The sequence below is a fragment of the Balaenoptera borealis genome (assembly GCF_965194805.1).
Source record: "Balaenoptera borealis genome assembly, chromosome: 19".
NCBI lineage: Eukaryota > Metazoa > Chordata > Mammalia > Artiodactyla > Balaenopteridae > Balaenoptera > Balaenoptera borealis.
Genome location: NC_138878.1, coordinates 61,061,100 through 61,080,171, shown reverse-complemented (window position 1 = coordinate 61,080,171; position 19,072 = coordinate 61,061,100). Strand labels below are relative to the sequence as shown.

General features: G+C 54.5%; 1 protein-coding gene across 1 annotated transcript; it reads right to left on the bottom strand.

Moving 5' to 3' along the window:
* Positions 1 to 1,113: 1,113 nt before the first annotated feature.
* On the bottom strand, positions 1,114 to 18,819 carry EHD2 (EH domain containing 2). The gene is made up of 6 exons (XM_082368632.1): positions 18,669 to 18,819; positions 16,203 to 16,663; positions 15,577 to 15,674; positions 11,101 to 11,513; positions 5,395 to 5,559; positions 1,114 to 2,928 (listed from the first exon to the last, which is right to left on the bottom strand). Exons 2-6 carry the CDS (start codon positions 16,604 to 16,606, stop codon positions 2,377 to 2,379), a joined length of 1,632 nt encoding a protein of 543 aa, XP_082224758.1. The 5' UTR covers positions 16,607 to 16,663; positions 18,669 to 18,819; the 3' UTR covers positions 1,114 to 2,376.
* Between the last annotated feature and the right edge of the window lie 253 nt (positions 18,820 to 19,072).

The window sequence follows — 19,072 nt, the reverse complement described above, 5'->3', positions numbered from 1 at the left end:
TCAGAATCATTAATCTTGGGTAAGCTACATAGTTGTGCCTCAGTTGCTTCATCCGTAAAATGGGGGCGATAATGGTTCATCTGCCTCATAGGTTGTTCTGGAGATTAAACAAGGTAATATATACAAAACCCTTAAGACTGCCGGGATCTAAATGTTAACTATTGTTATTACCTCGCCCCCTGAGACTTTATCTTAGAATCAATTAATCTATGCTGTTTACAAATAAGGAAGGGAGCTCAGATGCCCTTGGGCTCTGGCAACCATCCGTAGGGATCCAGAGCCTCATAAGGCCGTTCTCCACTCGAAAAGGAAAAAGGCACAGAGAAGGAAGGCGCCGGGGGGAGGGGGGTTCACACAGCGGAACTCGGCCTGGGGAAGGTGACAGGCCCGGGATTCGGCCCTGGAGACCTGATCACCCACCACCTGGGGCAGGGGTTTCAGCGACCGGCCAGCCTAGCTCGCGTGTGTCCACCAGGGGGCGCCGGGAGCCGCGCCACCGGGGGCGCCGGGAGCCGCGCCACCGGGCGCGCGTGGGCGGGGAGGGCGCGAGGCCAGCGTGTCCCGGGGGCCGTGGGTGTGGCCTTGGGTGTGAGTCGGCGGGACCACGAGCGGGGTCCCCCCCCTGGGCGTGAGCGAGCGCGTGCGCACACTTTGGTGGTCCTGATGGGCAGTATCACCTCCTCCCCCTCCGGGAGCCCGCTTGTCCTCGGTGTTACGTGTCAGGAGCTGTGTACCCAGGTTGTGTGGGTGGACGTCGGCCGGCAGGGAGGGGGACGGGGGCACCTTGTAACCAAGTTGGCACACACACACACATACACACAACCCCACGGCCCAGGGCTTGGTTCCCAGGCCCCCGCGGCAGGAGGTTTGAGGGAGGGATGTCCCGGAGGGAGGGCCTCAGAGTAACTTTTCTTCGGAAAATATGTCGGTCTGGTCCCCAGCCCAGGCCTGAGTCATCAGGTTCCCGCAGCATTGAGTCATGGCCTCCACCTCTGCCCCGGAGAGCTTGGAGGGTACCCCCCTGAAGTTCTGCCCAGGGCCCTCCTTCCCCAGGGGGTTTGGGGGGGAGAGCGATCCCCACCTCTAACCCAGCCCAAGACAGCCTGACTCCCACAGGGAAAGAAGCCATGGCTTTATTTGCACTGTGGGAACGCTATTACGTTCACAGTCCCCTCCCAGGCACGGGGTGAGGGGTGACGGGCGTGGGAATCCCAGCGAGCACCCTGGAGGGGGCATCGTCCCCATCTGTTTCGCTCTTCCCCATCTTTTCCGTGTGGTCCCCCACCAGGGTCAAGCACTAATACGTAGTGAAGGCAGGAAAAGGTGTGTGTGTAGGGGGGTGAGAGTTCCCTTTAGGGGAGGGGAGGGAGGGTTGTAGCACCAAGAGCCCCTCCCCCCACGACGTCCCTGAAAAGGGGACTAAAATAACGTCCTGGGGCCTATCTGGCAGGGGCTCCACTTAAATATGAACTGATGGTGGGCCGAGAGGCTGTGCCCCAGCAGTCTAAAATTCGGACCACCAGCTGTGGGGAGCCTGAGGTGGGGGGGCAGGCTGGGCTTTCAATCCAGGGCAGGTGAGTGGAGGACAGAAAGGCCTCAGAGTGGACGCCATCTGGGAGGAACAGGGATGGAAGGCGGTTTTTGGTCTGCAGAGGATCCTTCTTAAAGAAAGGGGTGTGGCAGGAACTGGGGGGAGGGGCTAAGAGGGGTCCAGCTGAGGAAGTAGGAGGTGTGTCTCCCCCCAGTGGTCCCAAGACCTGAGGACACCATGGGGTGGAGGGTCCCCGCCTGGCTGGGCAAGAGGAAGTAGGGCAAGGGGACCCCTCCGTTAGTCATTTCAACCAAGTGGCCGCTCACTTATGAGGGGTCCTGCTCAGAATCAGGGATCAGACGGGTTAGGCCTGGGTGCGTGTCTCTGTGTGTTTGAGTGACTCTGTAGGTGCTCTCTCCTGAGAATGTCAGCTCCATGAGGGCATATAGAGTGTCTGCTTTGCTCTCTGCTGTAATCCCCAGTGCCTAGAAGGAGCCCTGAACATAGTAGGTGCTCAACAAATATTTGAATGAATGATGCAGGGATGGATGCTTCTGTGTGTGTGTGTGTGTGTGTGTGTGTGTGTGTGTGTGTGTGTATTAGTGTCGGAATGATGTGCTAAGTGTACGTGAGGGTAGAGGTGTGAAGGGTGGGCAGAGAAGCCTTGCCCCTCCCCTGGTCCCCACTGCCTGGCAGTGGGGGGCAGAGGGACCCCCATCCTTACAGCTAGGAGAGTGGGCAGGCAGGGTGCACGTGGGCCGGGGTGGGGATGTGCGTGCAGCCATCCGGAGCTGGGGAGCCACAGCAGGGCAAGAGGGAGGAAGGGCCGGCAGGCAGCGGCTGGCTCACTCAGCGGAGCCCTTCTGGCGCCGCTTGGAAGGTGGCACCAGGCGGCGGGGCAGGTTGGTGGGCAGCCCATGGCCCTCGAGCTTGGCCTCGATGAGGTGGCTGGCCAGGGCGAACTCCTCGTCGTCCAGCATGCCATCCCGGTCAACATCGCTCAGCTTCCAGATGCGGCCCAGCACAGAGTTGGGGAGCTTGGTACCCACCATCCAGGTCTTGGCCTTGGTGCCGCTCAGCTTGCCATCGGACGGCGCCAGGTTGTAGAAGATCTCATCATATTTGGACTTGTCCTTGGTCACCACCCACTCAGTCTCATCATCCGAGCCCTCCTCGCCGTCCTCCAGGGCCTCGTCAGGACCCCGCTCCACGAAGGGGCCCATGTGGGTGCCTTCGAAAGCACCCCCCTGCACGCCCACATCTGTGCTTTCCAGCTCCTCCTGCCGGAGCAGGGGCATGAGCTTGGCGATGTTGTGGGTCAGCATCTCATCCAGTGCCTCCAGCAGCTTCGGCTTCAATGAGTGGAACTTGGTGAAGTCGTGAGCCATCAGCAGCTCCTGTGGGGAGGGGAACACAGAGAAGTCAGGAGGCACCATCCCGAAGCCCCCAGCCCCGTGCTGGCTCCGGGACACTTGGGCAGCTCTTGACAGAGAGGTGCAGAAGTATTCGATTATCTGAACACCCCAATCCGCTTGGGTACCCACCACTCAGAAGAGACTTGGGCAGCAAGGTCCCATGGTGCCCCCCCACCCCACCTAGTGCCGGGCATGACCCCAGAATCCCTGGACAGTAGGGAGAGCAGGGGCCCTCCGGTGACTCAGAGCAGCAGCCTTTCACCAGCTGGTAGAGAAGGATTTCAACATTTTGACATCAGCCACGGCTTTACCAGAGCACACCCATCAGCCCTCAGTCCTGCCCACCCTCTACGGCACCCCAGCTGCCCAGTCAACATCCCCACCATTATGCAAGTTAAGAAAATGCAATTCCTGCCACCCTGCTGGCTCTGTTACCCCACCACACAGCAAGGACTAAGCGGCTTGCCCCATATTTGGAGGTTAGGTTTGGGATGGAGAGTCATCAGGAGATCCTGGGACTACCCCCCACCCCCGGGGCAAGAAGTCCTCTGGTGCTAGAGCCGCTGCAGGGCTGGGTTTGTGGTCACGCTGCTTCTCACACGTGCAGCTGTTAAAGCGATTGCACCAGAAGAGTTGCAGCAAAGACCGATCTGCATCGCAGCACCACATTAATTTCCAGAGCCAAGGCAGAGAGCTCCACTGATCATGACCATAAAGAGACGGGGGTGTGATTGATGGTGATGAGTAGGGAGGACTCCAGGGCCAGGCTGCCCAGGTTCCAACCCAGCTCTGCCACTTGGGAGCTGTGTGTCCTCAGTCAAGTGACTTGACCTCTCTGGTTTCCCTGTCAGTTTCCAGATTTGGAAAACAGGTTGAGAACTAGCACTCCCCTCACTGGGAGGTGGGAAAGGCTAAATGAATTCATCTGGATGAAGTGCTCAATAAATGTCAGCGTAATATTCACAGCTGCTCTTTATCTAGCCCAGCGGCTCTCAACCAGGGATGATGGTGTCCCCCAGGGGACAGCGGGCAATATCTGGAGACATTTTTAATTGTCACAACTCGGGGGTGCTACTGGCATCTAGTGAATAGAGGCCAGAGATACTGCTAAACAGCCTGCGATGCATGGGACACCCCCCCCCCAACAAGGAAGAATTATCTGGCCCCAAATGTCAGGAGTGTGGAGGCTGAGAAACCTTGATTCGGCCCAAACTCTGTGCCAGACACTGTCTAAGGAAGTCGCGAACACTAGCCAATTAAGCATCCAAGGTAGATACTCTCAGGATGCCGATTTTCCAGTTGAAGAAACTGAGGCTCAGAAAAGTTAAGTGACTTGACCAGGTTCACAGAGCTAGTCAGTGACCAAGGGGAAATTCACTCTATTATAATTCTTTAGTATTGGACTAGAAATATCTAAGACCCAAAGGTCACAGGCTTTCAGTATTAGCCTAACACAACAGAGCCTGGGCTAGGGGCGCTAGTCCTCGCCTCCATGCCTGAGCCTGGACCTCTGTCCCCACATCCATTGGTCACTCCTGCCCTGCCCATCTCCTGTGGCTCTTCATTTACCCCAGGCTGCCACACCCAGACCCAGTGCTTTCCCTGACACTGGTTAATCCTAGGCCTGGACATGTGAGGAGCCTCCGGTTATCCCCCAATATCCATCTTCCTTTCTTCCTCAGTATGGAATCCCTGAATGTTACCGGGGCATCTGGCCACCTAGAGAAAAGACTACACTTCCCAGCTTCCCTTGCAGCAGCTGTGGCCATGTGACTAAGTTCTAGCCAATTGGATGTCAGCACAAGTTGCACATGCAACTCTAGAATTGCCCTGTTCAATACAGTAGCCACATGTGGTTATTTAAATTTAAATTAGTTAAAATTAAAACCTAAAATTTCAGTTTTAATGTGGCTAGTGGCTACCACATTGGACAGCACAGCATAGAAAGTCACCATAGAAAGTGCTATTGGACAGCACTGTTGTAGTAAGTGTTCTTAAAGAGAGAGACTATACCATTAGCTTCCCCTCCCACCCCGCTCCTTGCCCTCTTCTTGCTGGCTGGAATGCAGACACAATGGCTGGAGTTTCCACAGCCATTTTGTACCATGAGGGTGTTCTTGGGACTGGAGGCCAGACTTGGAGGAGAATTAAGACAGAAGGAGACTGGGCCCCTGGCTCTGTAAAGCACCAAACCAGCCCTGGACCATATTGCAGGACATTTATGAAGGAGAGAAATAAACTTCTATCCTAACTAAGCCACAGTTGCTTTGGGTTTGCTGTTCACTCCCTTAATTCACAAAACCACGCTCCCACAGAATCATTTGCAGGAAGTGCTTTCAGGAACCTGCCATCCATCCCTCTAGTTTTCAAGGTCCCATCCCGGAGCCCATGGAAGCCAGCCTTCCCATCACATCACCCCTGCTGCCTTCCTCCTGGGCGGCCTCCCACCTGCATCTTCTGGCAGTCCGGGAAGTCGCCGGGAGATATGTGATGCTCCAGCTGAATCTTGGCAAAGATGACGGGCAACTTGAGGATCAGCTGCTTTTTCTTGTTCTCCTTCCCAAACACGGAGGGCATCTCCTTCTTCAGGTAGCTGATGATGTAGGTGTGAACCTGTGGGGAGGAGAGTTCTCACCTAAGCCTGCCTCACAGTCACCTGCAGGGCTCGTTAAAACATGGGTTGTCCGGAGCTTCTGATTCACTAGGTCTGGGGTGGGGCCTGAGAATGTGCATTTCTAACAATTACAGGTGAGCTGCTGCTGCCGTGGGTACAAGGGCTTCCCATCTCTCCTAGGTACTCTCAGCCCCTCCCGTGGCGTAAACATCCCTCCATGTCCACTGCCAAATCTACATACCAGCCCTGGCCTCTCCCTGGAGCTCAAGACTCAGAGCTGATTGCCTTGTCAACATTCCTGGACAGCTCCGTCTTAGGACGCCCGCAATGGAATTCAGGTCCAGCCCCCAGAGCTGTGCCACTCTCAGCTGTGCCCATCTCGGGAGACAAACGGCACCTCCACCTCTCCCTACCCAGTGGAGCCCAGAAATCTGGAAATCATTCCTGATTTGATTCTCCCTCCTCACTGGCCACAACTATTTCATCAGTGAGCCCTTTTAACTCCTAAATCTCTCTTCTACTTTTCCATTTCTCTCCACCTCAGTTGCTGCACCCCCCCATCCCAGCAGTTCCATCTTTTGCCTGGGGGGGGGGACACACCAGTCACCCCACTGGACTCCTGGCTTTCCCTCTGGCCCCTCCAGCCCCTCCAATCCTTTCCCCATGAAGTAGCAGCTGGAGGGTCGTTTTTGTTTTGTTTTGTTTTGCTTTTTTAAGGAACAAGTGCGGCACCATGAGACACTGCTACTATGTCTCAATTTGCTTCTTATCCAAGTGCAAAATTCCTCCCACAGCTGACAAGGCCCTACTGCAGCAATTCTCAAAGCGTGGCCCGGGGGTCCCCGAGACCCTTTCAGGGGTTTGCAGACTCAAAACTATTTTCATAAGAATATTAAGGTGCTGTGTGTGTTTTTTACTCTCATTTCCTCCCCAGCGGACAGTGGAGTTTTTAAAGGCTAAAAGATATTGCAATTGACTGCAGAAACAGATGCGCAAATCCAGATGTCTCCTCTGAAGCCAGACATTAAGGAGACTTGCAAACATGTAAAACAGGGCCACTGTCCCCCCTAAGTTGGGTTTGGAAAACAGTTAATTTTCATACAACATCTGTTACTTAGGTTAACAGGTAGTAGATTTTTTTCTTGCTATTTTAAATGATCTTACCATGTTAATTATTATCAATATATGTTCATTAGTATACATCGACATGATCAAAATGTATAGATAACATTTATAATAAATGTTACTTATTAATAAGGATATAAGTATTGTTTGGGAATTCCCTGGCGGTACAGTGGTTAGGACTCCGTGCTCTCACTGCTGAGGGCACAGGTTTGATCCCTGGTCGGGGAACTAAGATCTCGCAAGCCACGCGGCACGGCCGAAAAAAAAATTATATAAGTATTGTTGGTTAATTAATATTATGAGAGAAATAAATATGAAACGTTTTCTCAGTATTAACTTATTTCTTTTTGGATGTAACGCGAGGCTTGTGGGATCTTTGTTCCCCGATCAGGGATTGAACCCAGGCCATGGCAGTGAAAGTGCTGAGTCCTAGCCACTGGACCGCCAGGGAATACCCTCAGTTTTAACTTCTAATATGGTTAATATAGAAAGATTTAATCCGTGTACATACAAACTCTTTGCGGGCCTCAATAATTTTTAAGAGTGTAATGAGGGCCTGACACTGCTCTTCACGACTTGGCTCCTTCCGCTTCATGCAACTTTATCTCCCTCCATCTGCTCCAGCTTCCTCACCTGCCGTCCTTTTTTTATCAGCATGCCAACCACTTTCCTACCTCAGGGCCTTTGCACGTGCTACTCCTCGCCTGGAACTCTGCCCTAGTCTCCCAACAACTGGCTCCTTCAGCTTCCTTTTGATGTCACCTCCTCACAGAGGCCATCCTATGGGAAGCAGGTGCCGCAAGCACCACCATCCAATTCCTTTCTACCTTTACTTTTATCGTTTCATTCACAGCACTTATCACAATTCATCATTATTTCATTTATCTGTTAGTTTACTTATTGTGTCTCCTTCCATCAGAATGTGAGCTTCAGGAGGGCTGGGACCTTGTCTGTTCCCTCTGTCCCCAGCGCCGGCACAGTGTGCAGAGAAAAGACTCAAGAAATATTTGTGGAATAAACCAATGAACTTGAGAACCTTTGAGCCACGATCTCATAAGTTATCAAAAAGCAAACAAGGAGGGGACTTCCCTGGTGGTCCAGGGGCTGAGACTCTGCGCTCCCAATGCAGGGTGCCTGGGTTCGATCTAGATCCCACATGCTGCAACTAAAAGATCCCACGTGCTGCAACTGAAGATCCCGCACGCCGCAACGAAGATCCCTTACGCCGCAACTAAGACCCGCCGCAGCCAAATAAATAAATAAATATGTTTTTAAAAAAAGCAAACAAGGAGAGGGAAAAAAAAGAGCATTCATGTCCTATTTTTAATAGGAAGCTCAATAATTAAATGGATAGGCTTAAATGAAAATACAATATATCTGGAAAAGACACAAGAAACTACTCACGGGGGTTGCCTGCAGGGAAGAGAACCTGAGAGCCATTGGGGTCAGAGGTGGGAGGGGGCACGTTTGACAGAACATGAGTGCTTTGCCATGAGATGGTCTTAAATGTTCAATTAAAAACACTCATTAAAAAGTCTTTTTAATGAAAACCTAGGGGCAGGACAGGAATAAAGACGCAGATTTAGAGAATGGACTTGAGGACATGGGGAGGGGGAAAGGGTAAGCTGGGGCGAAGTGAGAGAGTGGCATGGACATATATACACCACCAAATGTAAAACCGATAGCTAGTGGGAAGCAGCTGCATCGCACAGGGAAGGGAGATCAGCTCGGTGCTTTGTGACCACCTAGAGGGGTGGGATAGGGAGGGTGGGAGGGAGACGCAAGAAGGATGAGATATGGGAATATATGTATATGTATAGTTGATTCACTTTGTTATAAAGCAGAAACTAACACACCATTGTAAAGCAATTATACTCCAATAAAGATGTTTAAAAAAAAAAAGTCCTTTTAATGAGTCATAGGTTTAGAATGCTAAACATTTTGGTGGCACCTTGGCTGATTCTGAATCCTCATCTCCCATCTCCACCACCCTGGGCTCCTTGTTCAAGCATGTCCCGGCCTCAGGGCCTTTGCGCTTGCTGTTCCCTCTGCCTGGGTATGGTCTCCCCCAGATCTCCACTCTGCTCACCCCTTCCCCTCCTTCAGGCCTCTGCTCAAATATCGCCTCCTCCAGGAGACCCTCCTCAATGACCCTAAAATAGCCTCTCACCAGTCTCTCTGCTTCACTTTTCTTCATAATCCTTATTACATACAATATAATATTAGAGATTAATTTGTTTAACATCCACTTCCCAATTAAAAGGCAATTCTACAAGAAGAGAAACTTTATCTGGTTTTGTTCCCTGCTCTATCCCCAGGACCTAGAACAGTGCAGGAGCACATCGTAGGCGCTCAATAATTGTTTGTTGAATTAATGCTATCGAGTCACCTCAGCGAGTTCGGTATGAAGGTTCACGGCGTCCTGGTCTCTTCAGAATCAGAACCTCCCAAGACCCTGGCCTCAAGTGTCACAGCACAGTGAAATCGCCCCTTCTAGCAGCACCTATCACTTCAACCAAAGGGCAGAGCCAGAGGACTCATCCACATCGGACACTGGGACAGACGGAAACTGAGGCACAGAGGGGTAGTTACCAAGAGTGTGGAAAGGCCTTGTACTGTTGGGGGAGAGCATATGGGGAGGTAAACGGTGTGTGCTGTTGTTTGATGGCTGGACCAAGTGTGGCAGAATCACACGTGGGGAATGAGCGGGTGACACGGGGCAGGGGAGAAGCAACAAGGCTTGGTCACTGTAGACCCTGCGTCTTGAGCGGCACTGGGGAGCCATAGATGGATCTGCAGGAGGAAGGGGAAGGAGTGGTCTACAGGTCTGAGAAGGCCAATCAGGGCAGGGGTGTGGCCAGGCCGGTGGGTGGGGCCTACGAGAGCGGGCCAACGGGGAGAGGGGGCGGGGCCTAAGGGCGGCTCCTCGGGAACCCAGAAGACAGGAGGAGGCCAGGCACTAATGGCTTTTCCAGAGAGGAAGCCGCGGAAGGTGCCAGGAAGAGATAACGTGGGGGGGCGGGGTGGACCGGGGCGCGGGTCCCGGACTCCGGGGTTTGTCTGGGTTTCCGGAGCCACCTCCTGCGTGGCGGGGGCACCAGGTGTCCGGCCCCACCCAGCCCCTGGGTCCCACGGACCCTGGGCTCCCCCTCCCGCTGCTGTCTGCTCCCCCGAGGGACCTGGGGGACCGGGGTCCGTAGGGGAAGAGGGTGACCCAGGGGGAGACTGAGGGAGGGAGGACTGAGAGAGGGAGAAAGACAGAGAGAGAAAAGAGAATGAATGAGGGAAGAGAAGAGGAAAAAAAGAGAGACAATAAGGGAGAGAGAAACTGAGAAAGAGGTAGAAATGAGATGTAGAGAGAGAGAGACACACAGAGAGACAGACAGAGACAGTCCAGGGCCTGGGCAGAGGAGGAGAGAAAGGTGGATTCTGGAGCCCTCAGGAGCCGACCACACTGGGCAGCTCCCTCCCAAGGAGGATTCCTGGGGTGGGGGCGGGGCTCTGACTCACCCCCTCTCTGCAGCTCCTTAAACCAACACCTCAGGCTCCTCCATCCCCCATAACCTTCCAGGCCTCCCTGCCTGCCCAGCTTCCTGCCCCACCTCCACCCTGGCAGGCAGCCTCCCCTGTGAATGTTCCATTCGTCCTCCAAAACGCTCTTAAACCAGTGCTCTGGCCTCCCAGTCCCGGAGGCCCTGTCCTGATCCAGGCTCCTCCTTGTTCCTCAGTCCCCAGCCTCCTCCCTGGTCTGGGAGCCGAGTCTCACTGCCCTTGAATCCACCCAGAAGGCAGCTAGAGTCTGACCCTGTCCCTCCCCTGCTCTGAATCCTTCCATGGCTCCCCAGTGCCCTCAGGACAAAGCACAAGTTTCAGGCCACAGCCCTGGGTGATCTGACTCTCACCCACCCCACCCCACCCCACCCCTGCCCCTAGCCTCAGATTCAGTTACTACCACTGTCTACACTGGCTTCAACACTGACATTTTTTCCTCTTCCTTGAACTGGCCATGTTCTCACCTCCAGTCCACGCACTTGCTGGTCCTGCTTTCTAGAATCTCTTCCCCTCTTTGTCCTCCTCATCCTCCAGTTTGCAGCTCAGATGCCCTCTCCTCCAAGAAGCCCTCCCGGATTTCCCCTGGGCTCCCCAGTCTCAGCCCTGACCATGTTGGATGATCACTGTCTGGGGATGGGGTGGTCTTCTCCCCTGGACTGCCTTGGTCACTGCTGTGTTCCCAGCACCACCCGGCACAGGGCCAGGCACAGCAGGAGAACTTTCTCAGATTAGAGAACTTAACTAATCAGAGAGTTGATGCCAGGGACCAGCAGTCAAGTAGAGGAGGATCAGAGGAAAGGCAAGAGCTACCGCTGCCTCCCCAGCCCCGGTTACTGCTCAGCCAGCCCCCCATTACTGCTCACCCGCACCAGCCGGGCCCTCTTCACCAGATCATTGAGCTTGCGCAGTGCGGCGTGGCGCGGCAGGCCCTGGATGTCGCGGAAGAGGTCCTGCTCCTCCAGCTCGAAGAGGCGCCTGTTGTCGGGTACCAGGAGGGGCTGGGACCAGAAGGAACCGATGTAGACGCGCAGCACCTCGGGCGTGCCCACCACCTTGCCCAGCGCCCACATGAGCGCCCCGTAGACGCGCATCAGCTGCTGCGTCTCCACCATGTCGGCCTTGTTGAGCACCACGCGGATCTTGTCCTCGTGGCCTCGCAGGGCGCCGATGGCCTCCGAGAACTCATCTGAGATCTCCAGCTTGTGAGCATCGAAGAGCAGGATGATGAGGTCCACGCGCTCGGCGAACCAGCGCAGCACTGCCGGGAAGTCGTAGCCTAGGGGGAGGGGGTGGGACGGGGGCGCCAGGGGCAGACGTCAGCACCCGAGCCTCCAGCCACTGGGATGCAGCCATTCCTTTGGACTCAAGTTAGACTGTACCGGATGTTCAGGTTGTCAACCTTCGAAATTTTTGTCTATGAGAAACAGCTGAGGCCCCAAGAGTGCCCCCACAGCTCTGTCTCTGCAGCCCTCAGAATTTCCCCCATCACTCTGGCCCCCGTCTCTCAAGCCATCTGACTACAGGGGACAATCACCCCCTCCCCTTTTTCCTTCATTCTTTAGGCAGATATTAGCAGCGGGCATTGGTCCAGTTATTGAAACACTGAAGTGTTCCTAATAGACTCCCTTTGCTTCTATGGACAACCCACCCCCACCCCCCGCAAGGCCCCCGAGTGCCTCCGTCACCCCAGCCCCTCCCCAGGATCTGTCAGATCTCCCCACCATCCAGCAACTAAAGATTTCACTCGGGCCCTGGTTATGCTCTTGCCATAGCAGATGTTAAATATTTTAAATTTATTAACAACATTTACTGAGTCTTCTGTGTGTCAGGCCCTGTCCTGGGCACTGGGGGTCCCACAGAGAACACCCAGACAAGGTCCTTGCCTTCGTGGGGCACCCATCCCAACAGCTGGCTCCTGGGTCCATTCATTCATTCCTTTCACCTTTCATTTCCTCACTCACTCATTCATTCACGCTGTTTGCTTTTTTGCTTGTTCGCTCATTCATTCAGCAACAAGTGACGCTTGGGAGAGAGGAGAGGAGCAGTTGAGACCCCCTGACTTGGCAGTTGGGAAGACCCGCATTTGAATCCCGGCTCTGCCCCCATCAGCTAGGTGACCTTAAGCAAGCAGGTAACCTCTCTGGACCTCTGTTTCCTCCTCAGTAAAATGGAAATCATCATAGGACCTACCTCCTCGAACTGTGTGAAGATTAAAAGAATACACATGAGGGGACTTCCCTGGTGGCCCAGTGGTTAAGACTCTTTGCTTCCAATGCAGGGGACGCAGGTTCTATCCCTGGTGGGGGAACTAAGATCCCACATGTTGCGCGGCCAAATAAATAAATAAAATTAAAAAAAATTTTTTTTTAAGTAATACACATGAGCTAAGATATATAAAGAGCTTAAACAGTGCCTGGCGCTGAACTATACACTTAAAATGAGTGAGCTTTAGGCATGTGAATTATACCACAATAAAACTCTTTAAAAAAAAGGGTGCTAGGTGCATGGTAAGCACTCAACAAACATTACTCATGATGCCTGCGAGACACCGTTGGGGGGTCATCCAGGAGCCATCCCCAGAGCCGCCTGCCCTGTGCTGGGGACACAGTGTGGCTCAGGCAGCCCCAGGTCTGTCGTTACTGGGCTCACGGTCCAGAGTGGTCAGGCTGGGATGCAGCAGCCCAGAGGGGAGCGCCTGACCCAGCCTGGGTAGTCAGGGAGGGCTTCCAGGAGGAGGGAACAGAGTGGCAACCTGGGGGATGAGGAGTTAACTGGCAGAACAGGGAGCCATCACTGATTCACCCGAAGTCACCTCATGCCCTTCCCAATTCAACTTATTGAATCTTCAAAACGACCCCAGGAGACAGGCACTCTTATGTCCCCCATTTTCCAAAAGGGGAAACTGAGGAACAGAGAGGTTAAGGGATTTACTCCAGATACTCAGGTAGGAAGCAACAGAGCAGCAGCCCCGTGGGCCTCCACGCTCTCCTGGGGAGCTGGTGCCAGGCCAATCCTGCATGGGAGGAAGCAGGCTCCTGCAGCCACTGGGGACGAGATGGGCTGGGGTGGGGGGTGGGTGACACTGTTTTGCAGGGAGAAAGGGCCAGATCACCAGAGGAACAGCAGCTGGGGCCCCTCCTCCCTCCCCAATGTCTACACAAACACACACAGCGGCCCGGCTTTGGAAAGTGTGTCTCATGCAGGGAGGGACGGAGGGAGGGAGGTTGAGTCAGCGCGGGAACGGGAGACGTGGCAGAGAGGCACCCTGGGGCGCACAACGGGAACGGGAGAATGGGAGACGTGGCAGAGAGGCACCCCGGGGCACACAACGACAGCCTCGCAGAGGAAAAGCAGTCATCATGGGCACTTCCATAGCACCTAGTGTGTGCTACATACTGCTCTTAAGTGCTTCACACATTTTGACATTTAAATTGAACCCTCAGGGCAACCTATGAGGCTGATACTATCACGTTCCCATTTTACAGATGAGAAAACTGAGGCATGGAGAGGTTAAGTGGCTCAGCCAAGGTCCCACAGTTTAGAAGGAGCAGAGGCCAGATCTGAACCCCGCCAGAAGGCTCCACTATGCTACAATCACACATGTGTGGCCTTCACAGATATTCCAGGCAGAGGCCGCTTGCTCCACCAGTGCACACACACATGCACACACACACTCGTGCACTCAGGAGCGTACACCTGGACACCATCAGAGCCGCACACTACAAGATGCAGACTCCCAAACACACCCTCACTCACAATCTGGAACCTACACAGATATCCGTGGTCACGCAATTGCAAAGACGTTGTGAGACCCACACAAAGTAACAGCAGCAGGCACACACAAGCCCGTGCACACTCGCACACGCACCAAACTAGAGACACAGTCATACATAGTTACACAAAAGATACACTCATGCACATACACACACCCCCCCCCTCACTGTACACACAAGGTTACAACTGTATACAGAGATACAATCACATGCGGTCACATCCAATCCAACAAAATCCCCTCAGGCCTTCCTACACGGCCACACACAGGTACAATCCCAAGCAGAGCCCTGACACCTCAGAGTCACACCACAATTACACACTTTCCCAGACACACACTAAATGATCCACACAGTCACAGAAAAGTTCCCTTGCCCAACACACTCACACACACATTTCACAATACAACCACATATGGAGACACGATCAGTCACTGTCACACACAGTCCCACAAAGCCCCCCGGCGTCCCTCAGTGCCGCACACAAAGTCACACCCTGCCACAATCACGGGCACAAACTCCCAGACACTCACACACACGCACACACACAGACATCCTTACAGGCAGACGGACGGACTCTCCTCTTCCCCTACCTCTGCTGAAAGGGAAGGAGACCCTGTTCTCTGCTCTTCCCCACTTCCTTTGGGCTCCCACCCTGCACCCCTGCCCTGGCTTGGAGGCCTCCCTCCCCTCCGACTCTCCCAGGCCCACGCCCCAAGCTCCCCCCCCAACCCCATTGCTTCTGCAGCTGCCTCCTGCCTCCCTTCCGGGGAACAGGCGCTTCCTGGGCAGCGGCCAGGGACTCCCGTCCGCGCCCTCACCCCGAGGCCCAGCCTCCTTGCCTCCCTGCAGTTGCCTCCCACTCCCCTCTGCCCCACACTGCGGCCTCCTTTGCCCCAGTTTCTGGCCTCCGAGGCCTTGCGGGACAGGGGTGGAAGGGGACAGAAATGCTGGGTGGAATGAGGGTGGGGGCCGGGCACCCTCGGAGGCCCCGCTGGAATTCACCCCCTCCCCTCCGCGCTCCCCCTGCACAGCTGTTTATAAATTCCAGGCCGCCCTTGGCCCCCGCCCAGATTCCCCTTCCCAGGTCCTCCTCAGCCCCATCTGTGGCCCAGACACAGAGCCAAGAGCTCACACGGGCCCAGGGCCTGCCTGCCCGGCTCAGCCTCCTCGCTGGGTCTCCTGTCTCTCTGTATCGCTGCCTCGCCCTCTGAATCTCTGTCCATCTTTGACTTTGTGTATCTCTCTCTGTCTCTCTTGATCTCTCCCCCTCCATCCTTCAGACCCACCCAGATATGCAGCTGCAGCCCGTTCGCACGTGTTCACCCACACGCCTCCCCCACCCTTCAACGTGTGCCAACATGGAGGGATCACAGCCTTCCACCAGCTCCCTTCTGCTACCCCACCAGCTCAGGGCCGGCGGACACAGGCCCAAGTCCTAGCAGAGACCCTGGGACCCTCCCCCCTCAGACCCAAGAGTCCAGGCCCCCAGCCCCTCCTCCCTCAGACCCAGAGATCCAGGCCCCCAGTCCCTCCTCCCTCAGACCCAGAGATCCGGGCCTCACTCACCGCGGCTCACTCTCTGTTTGGCCCCCGACAGGATGCCTGGGGTGTCGATGATACTAATGCTCTCCAGGACCTGATTGGGGAGCTGGGCGCACATGAACCTGGGGCAGAGGGAAGGTCAGGGGTCAGTGCAGGGAGGGGCAGGAGGAGAGGACACATAAGCAGGGAACCCAGGACTGCACCGAGGAGAATCAGGTTCAGGGAAGGGAAGAATCTTGAAAGAGAAAAGGAAGATCAGGACAGAGCATAATAACTATAAAAAAAAAAATCAGAGCTGATGTTTATTGAGCACTTACTTTGTGCCGGGTGCTGTTCTAAGCACTTTGTAGGTGTTAATTCATTTAGTCCTCACAACAACCCTATGGAGTAAGGACTATGGTTATCCCCATTTTCCAGATGAGGATAAGAGAGAAACAGAGAGGTTAAGTCACTTGCCCAAGGCCACCCAGCTAGACAGCCGTCGAACCCATGCGTCCCTGGCTTAACTGCTCTCCTAGAGAAGGCAGGAAGAGGAAGGATCTAGTAGAGAGAAGGGAATTGGGGCTGAAAAGGAGAGAAACACAGGCAGGGATGGGGCGGGGTTGGGGGCCAGGGACAGGAAGATGCACTCCTGGCTGCTGGCTGCACACCTGTTGAGGAAGGTGTTCCCAAAGGGGTTGAGTTTGCGGAAGGGCTTGTCTGGGTCAACGACGAGGGCGTTGCCAGGCACGGTGCCCTCGGTGTCACCATGCATGACGGCCACGAAGCAGTCGGTGGTGGGCTCGGGCCCCACCCGGGAGCCGGGCACCTCCTGCTCCAGCAGGTACTGGATGAAGCTGGTCTTGCCCGTGCTGTACTGGCCGGCCACCAGCACCATGGGCTTGCCGTCAAAGTCAGCATCCTCCAGCGCTGGTGAATGGAAGGCCCCGAAGCGGTAGTGCTCCTCGAGAGGCAGCAGCTTTTCACGGTACAGCTCCTTGAGGGCTGAGGTCACCGTGCGGATGGCCTCGGGCTGCTGGCCCCGAGCCCCGCCCCGCTTCAGCCAGCTGAACATGATGGCCGCACACTGCCTGCTGAGCTCGCTGATGGAGATGCACAGGGGGAGAGCTACCTGTGGGAGGGAGGAGAGGATGTTGATGGGGGACTGCCTGGAGGAAGAGGTGGAGAAGAAAGGGAGCCAGGAGGTCGAATAGATGGAGAAAGATGGTGGAATGGGTAGGGAAGAGGAGCTTCTTAGAGCACTGTTGGTGGATGGCAGGAGTTGATGGCTGAAGGAGGAAGAAGGTGATTATTCCAGCTGGAGGAAGAGAAAGAGTAACAATGGCATGATTGAAGAAGGGGGATTGATGGTGGAAGACCAAGAGATATACAAAGGGAAGGATGCAGAAGCTGATTGGAAGAAGTGTATTCCTTCATCTTTTTCTTTCTCCTCCACCCCTCCCATTATTTTGCACATTTTCACTGAAATCACACCATGTGTCAAGAGCTATGGATGCAAAAATACTCCAGAGACCAGCCCCCCCACAGTCAGAGCCTCCAGTGAGGAGAGAAACTGGGCACCAAGCAGTCAATGATGCTTGGGAAATGCCGGGTAAGAGGACCTGTAGGCACCAGAGGGGGACATGGTGAGCCAACCACAGGATTGGGAAAGCTCTGGCTGGGCTGACTTTTGAGCTGCTCCCTAAAGAGTGGGCATGACAAGAGCATTTAGGCAGAGAGGATGGGGGGTATCATGACCTGGAGCTGTGGAATGGATGGACAGAGTGGCTGGACACATGGGCACAAGGATGAGAAGCGAGTCTGAACTACTGCCTGGGTCCCCCTAGATCATGATGGGGCTTGGACATTCACAAGAATAGTAACATTTATGATCACTGCATGCCAGACACTGCTCTAACTCATTTAATCTTCACAAAAACCTTGTCAGGTAGGGCTATTATTATCCCCATTTTTCTGACAAGGAAATGTAGGTTCAAGAAGATAGCAATAACTTGCCCAAGATCACTTTGCTAGAAAGTGCTCAAGCTGGGACTCCAGGCAACCTGACCTCAGAGCCTGCACTCCTATCATAGGTCAAAGGAGTTAGGGAGAGAAACAGTTACCAACCCAGCAGCAGTGAGCACTTCCAGCACCCAGACCGTGTTCTCTACATTTCCTTACTATCCTTTCATGCTCTGTAGGATCTGTAGTGATGTCCCCTCTTTCATTCCTGATATCAGTCGTTTGTGTCTGCTTTTTCTTTTTTTTTTTCTCCCCTTGATCAGTCTAAGTGGATGTTTATAATTGCACTGATCTTTTCACAGAACCAACTTTTCGTCAGATTGGCGTCTCTAAATACCATTTTCCACTAAAAGAGAAACTGAGGCTTCTTGGAGAAATGGCTGATTCTGGGGCTGAGGTGGGGAAAGAACAAGTGAGCCTGGGTCAGACAGTGGGGAAGTGCTCAAACATAGACGGGGCATGTCATAGGGACACAGACTCAGCTTGACAGGACTCCCACTGGCCAAAAATGGGACAATTTGGACATCAAAAATAACTGCAAATCAAATATGTTAAAATACATAAAATCATAATGATACTTAAAAAGAAAAAAAGGAAAAGAATTCGGATTCGGGGAAGGTGTGCCAGAGAGGTAAAGGAGAGGCTGGAGCAGGACCTGGGATGTTGGCAGAGGGAGGCAGCCCTGGGTGGTGTCCTATGCAGGGAGGGACCTGGGGGACATCTTGGGGAGGACACTTTGGGGGTGACTGGACAGGCGATCGGGTTGGTGAGGTAGGAGAGGAGCTTGTGGGTGGGAGGAGGGACCAAATAGGACAGAGATGGATGAGGGCGGTGGAGGGAGACCCCAAGGAGGGGATCCCCTCTGGCTGAGAGGATGGGGGAGTGGGAGACACTGGAAGGGAGGAGGAGAGAGGGGGACACTGTTACTGGAAGGGGCTGGGGGTAGACAGGGAGGTTTCGGAAGGGAGTGGGGAGACCCGGGAGACCGTTACACAGTGACTGGGGTGGGGACTGAGGGTCTTTGGCGAGCAGGGGAATAACTCAGAGCCAAGGCAGACTCGGGGGCTCCGCGGGCGGAGGCTGGGAGGCGACAGCTGCGGTCGGGGACCACTCACCGATGGGGCGCGCAGGCGGCTGGACCGGGCGGGCGAGCTGGGCGGGGGTCCCGCGGGGATTCAAGGCGCCCGCGGATCGGCCTGTGCTCGCGGTCCAGTCCGGAGCCGTCTGAGCCGGGTGGGGCAGAGAGCCGGGAGGAGGGACGGGAGGGGCGGGGGGTGGGGGCGGGACAAGGCGCCCCCGCCCCCCCGAAACCGGGCGCCGGGCCTCTGGCGCCCCCCGGTGGGGAGTGGCAGGACGCCTTTGCGAGATGGGTGAGTGGGCGGGCTCCCGGTCCCCGGTTCAAACTCCATCCCTGTCTCCCTTCCTAACATGGGAATAGTAACAATAAAACAATAACACCAATAATAATAATAATTTATTATCAGTAATAATAATTTTAAAACTTAAACGAGTTCATGAA

Bases quoted from the DNA above. Each gene is read 5' to 3' on its own strand.
- EHD2 (XM_082368632.1), bottom strand. From the start codon at position 16,606: ATGTTCAGCTGGCTGAAGCGGGGCGGGGCTCGGGGCCAGCAGCCCGAG. The intron at 11,514-15,576 runs GTGAGTGAGGCC...CCCTCCCCCTAG, and splicing joins CAAACAGAGAGTGAGCCGCG to GCTACGACTTCCCGGCAGTG. The intron at 5,560-11,100 runs GTGAGCAGTAAT...TCCTCCCCACAG, and splicing joins AGAGGGCCCGGCTGGTGCGG to GTTCACACCTACATCATCAG.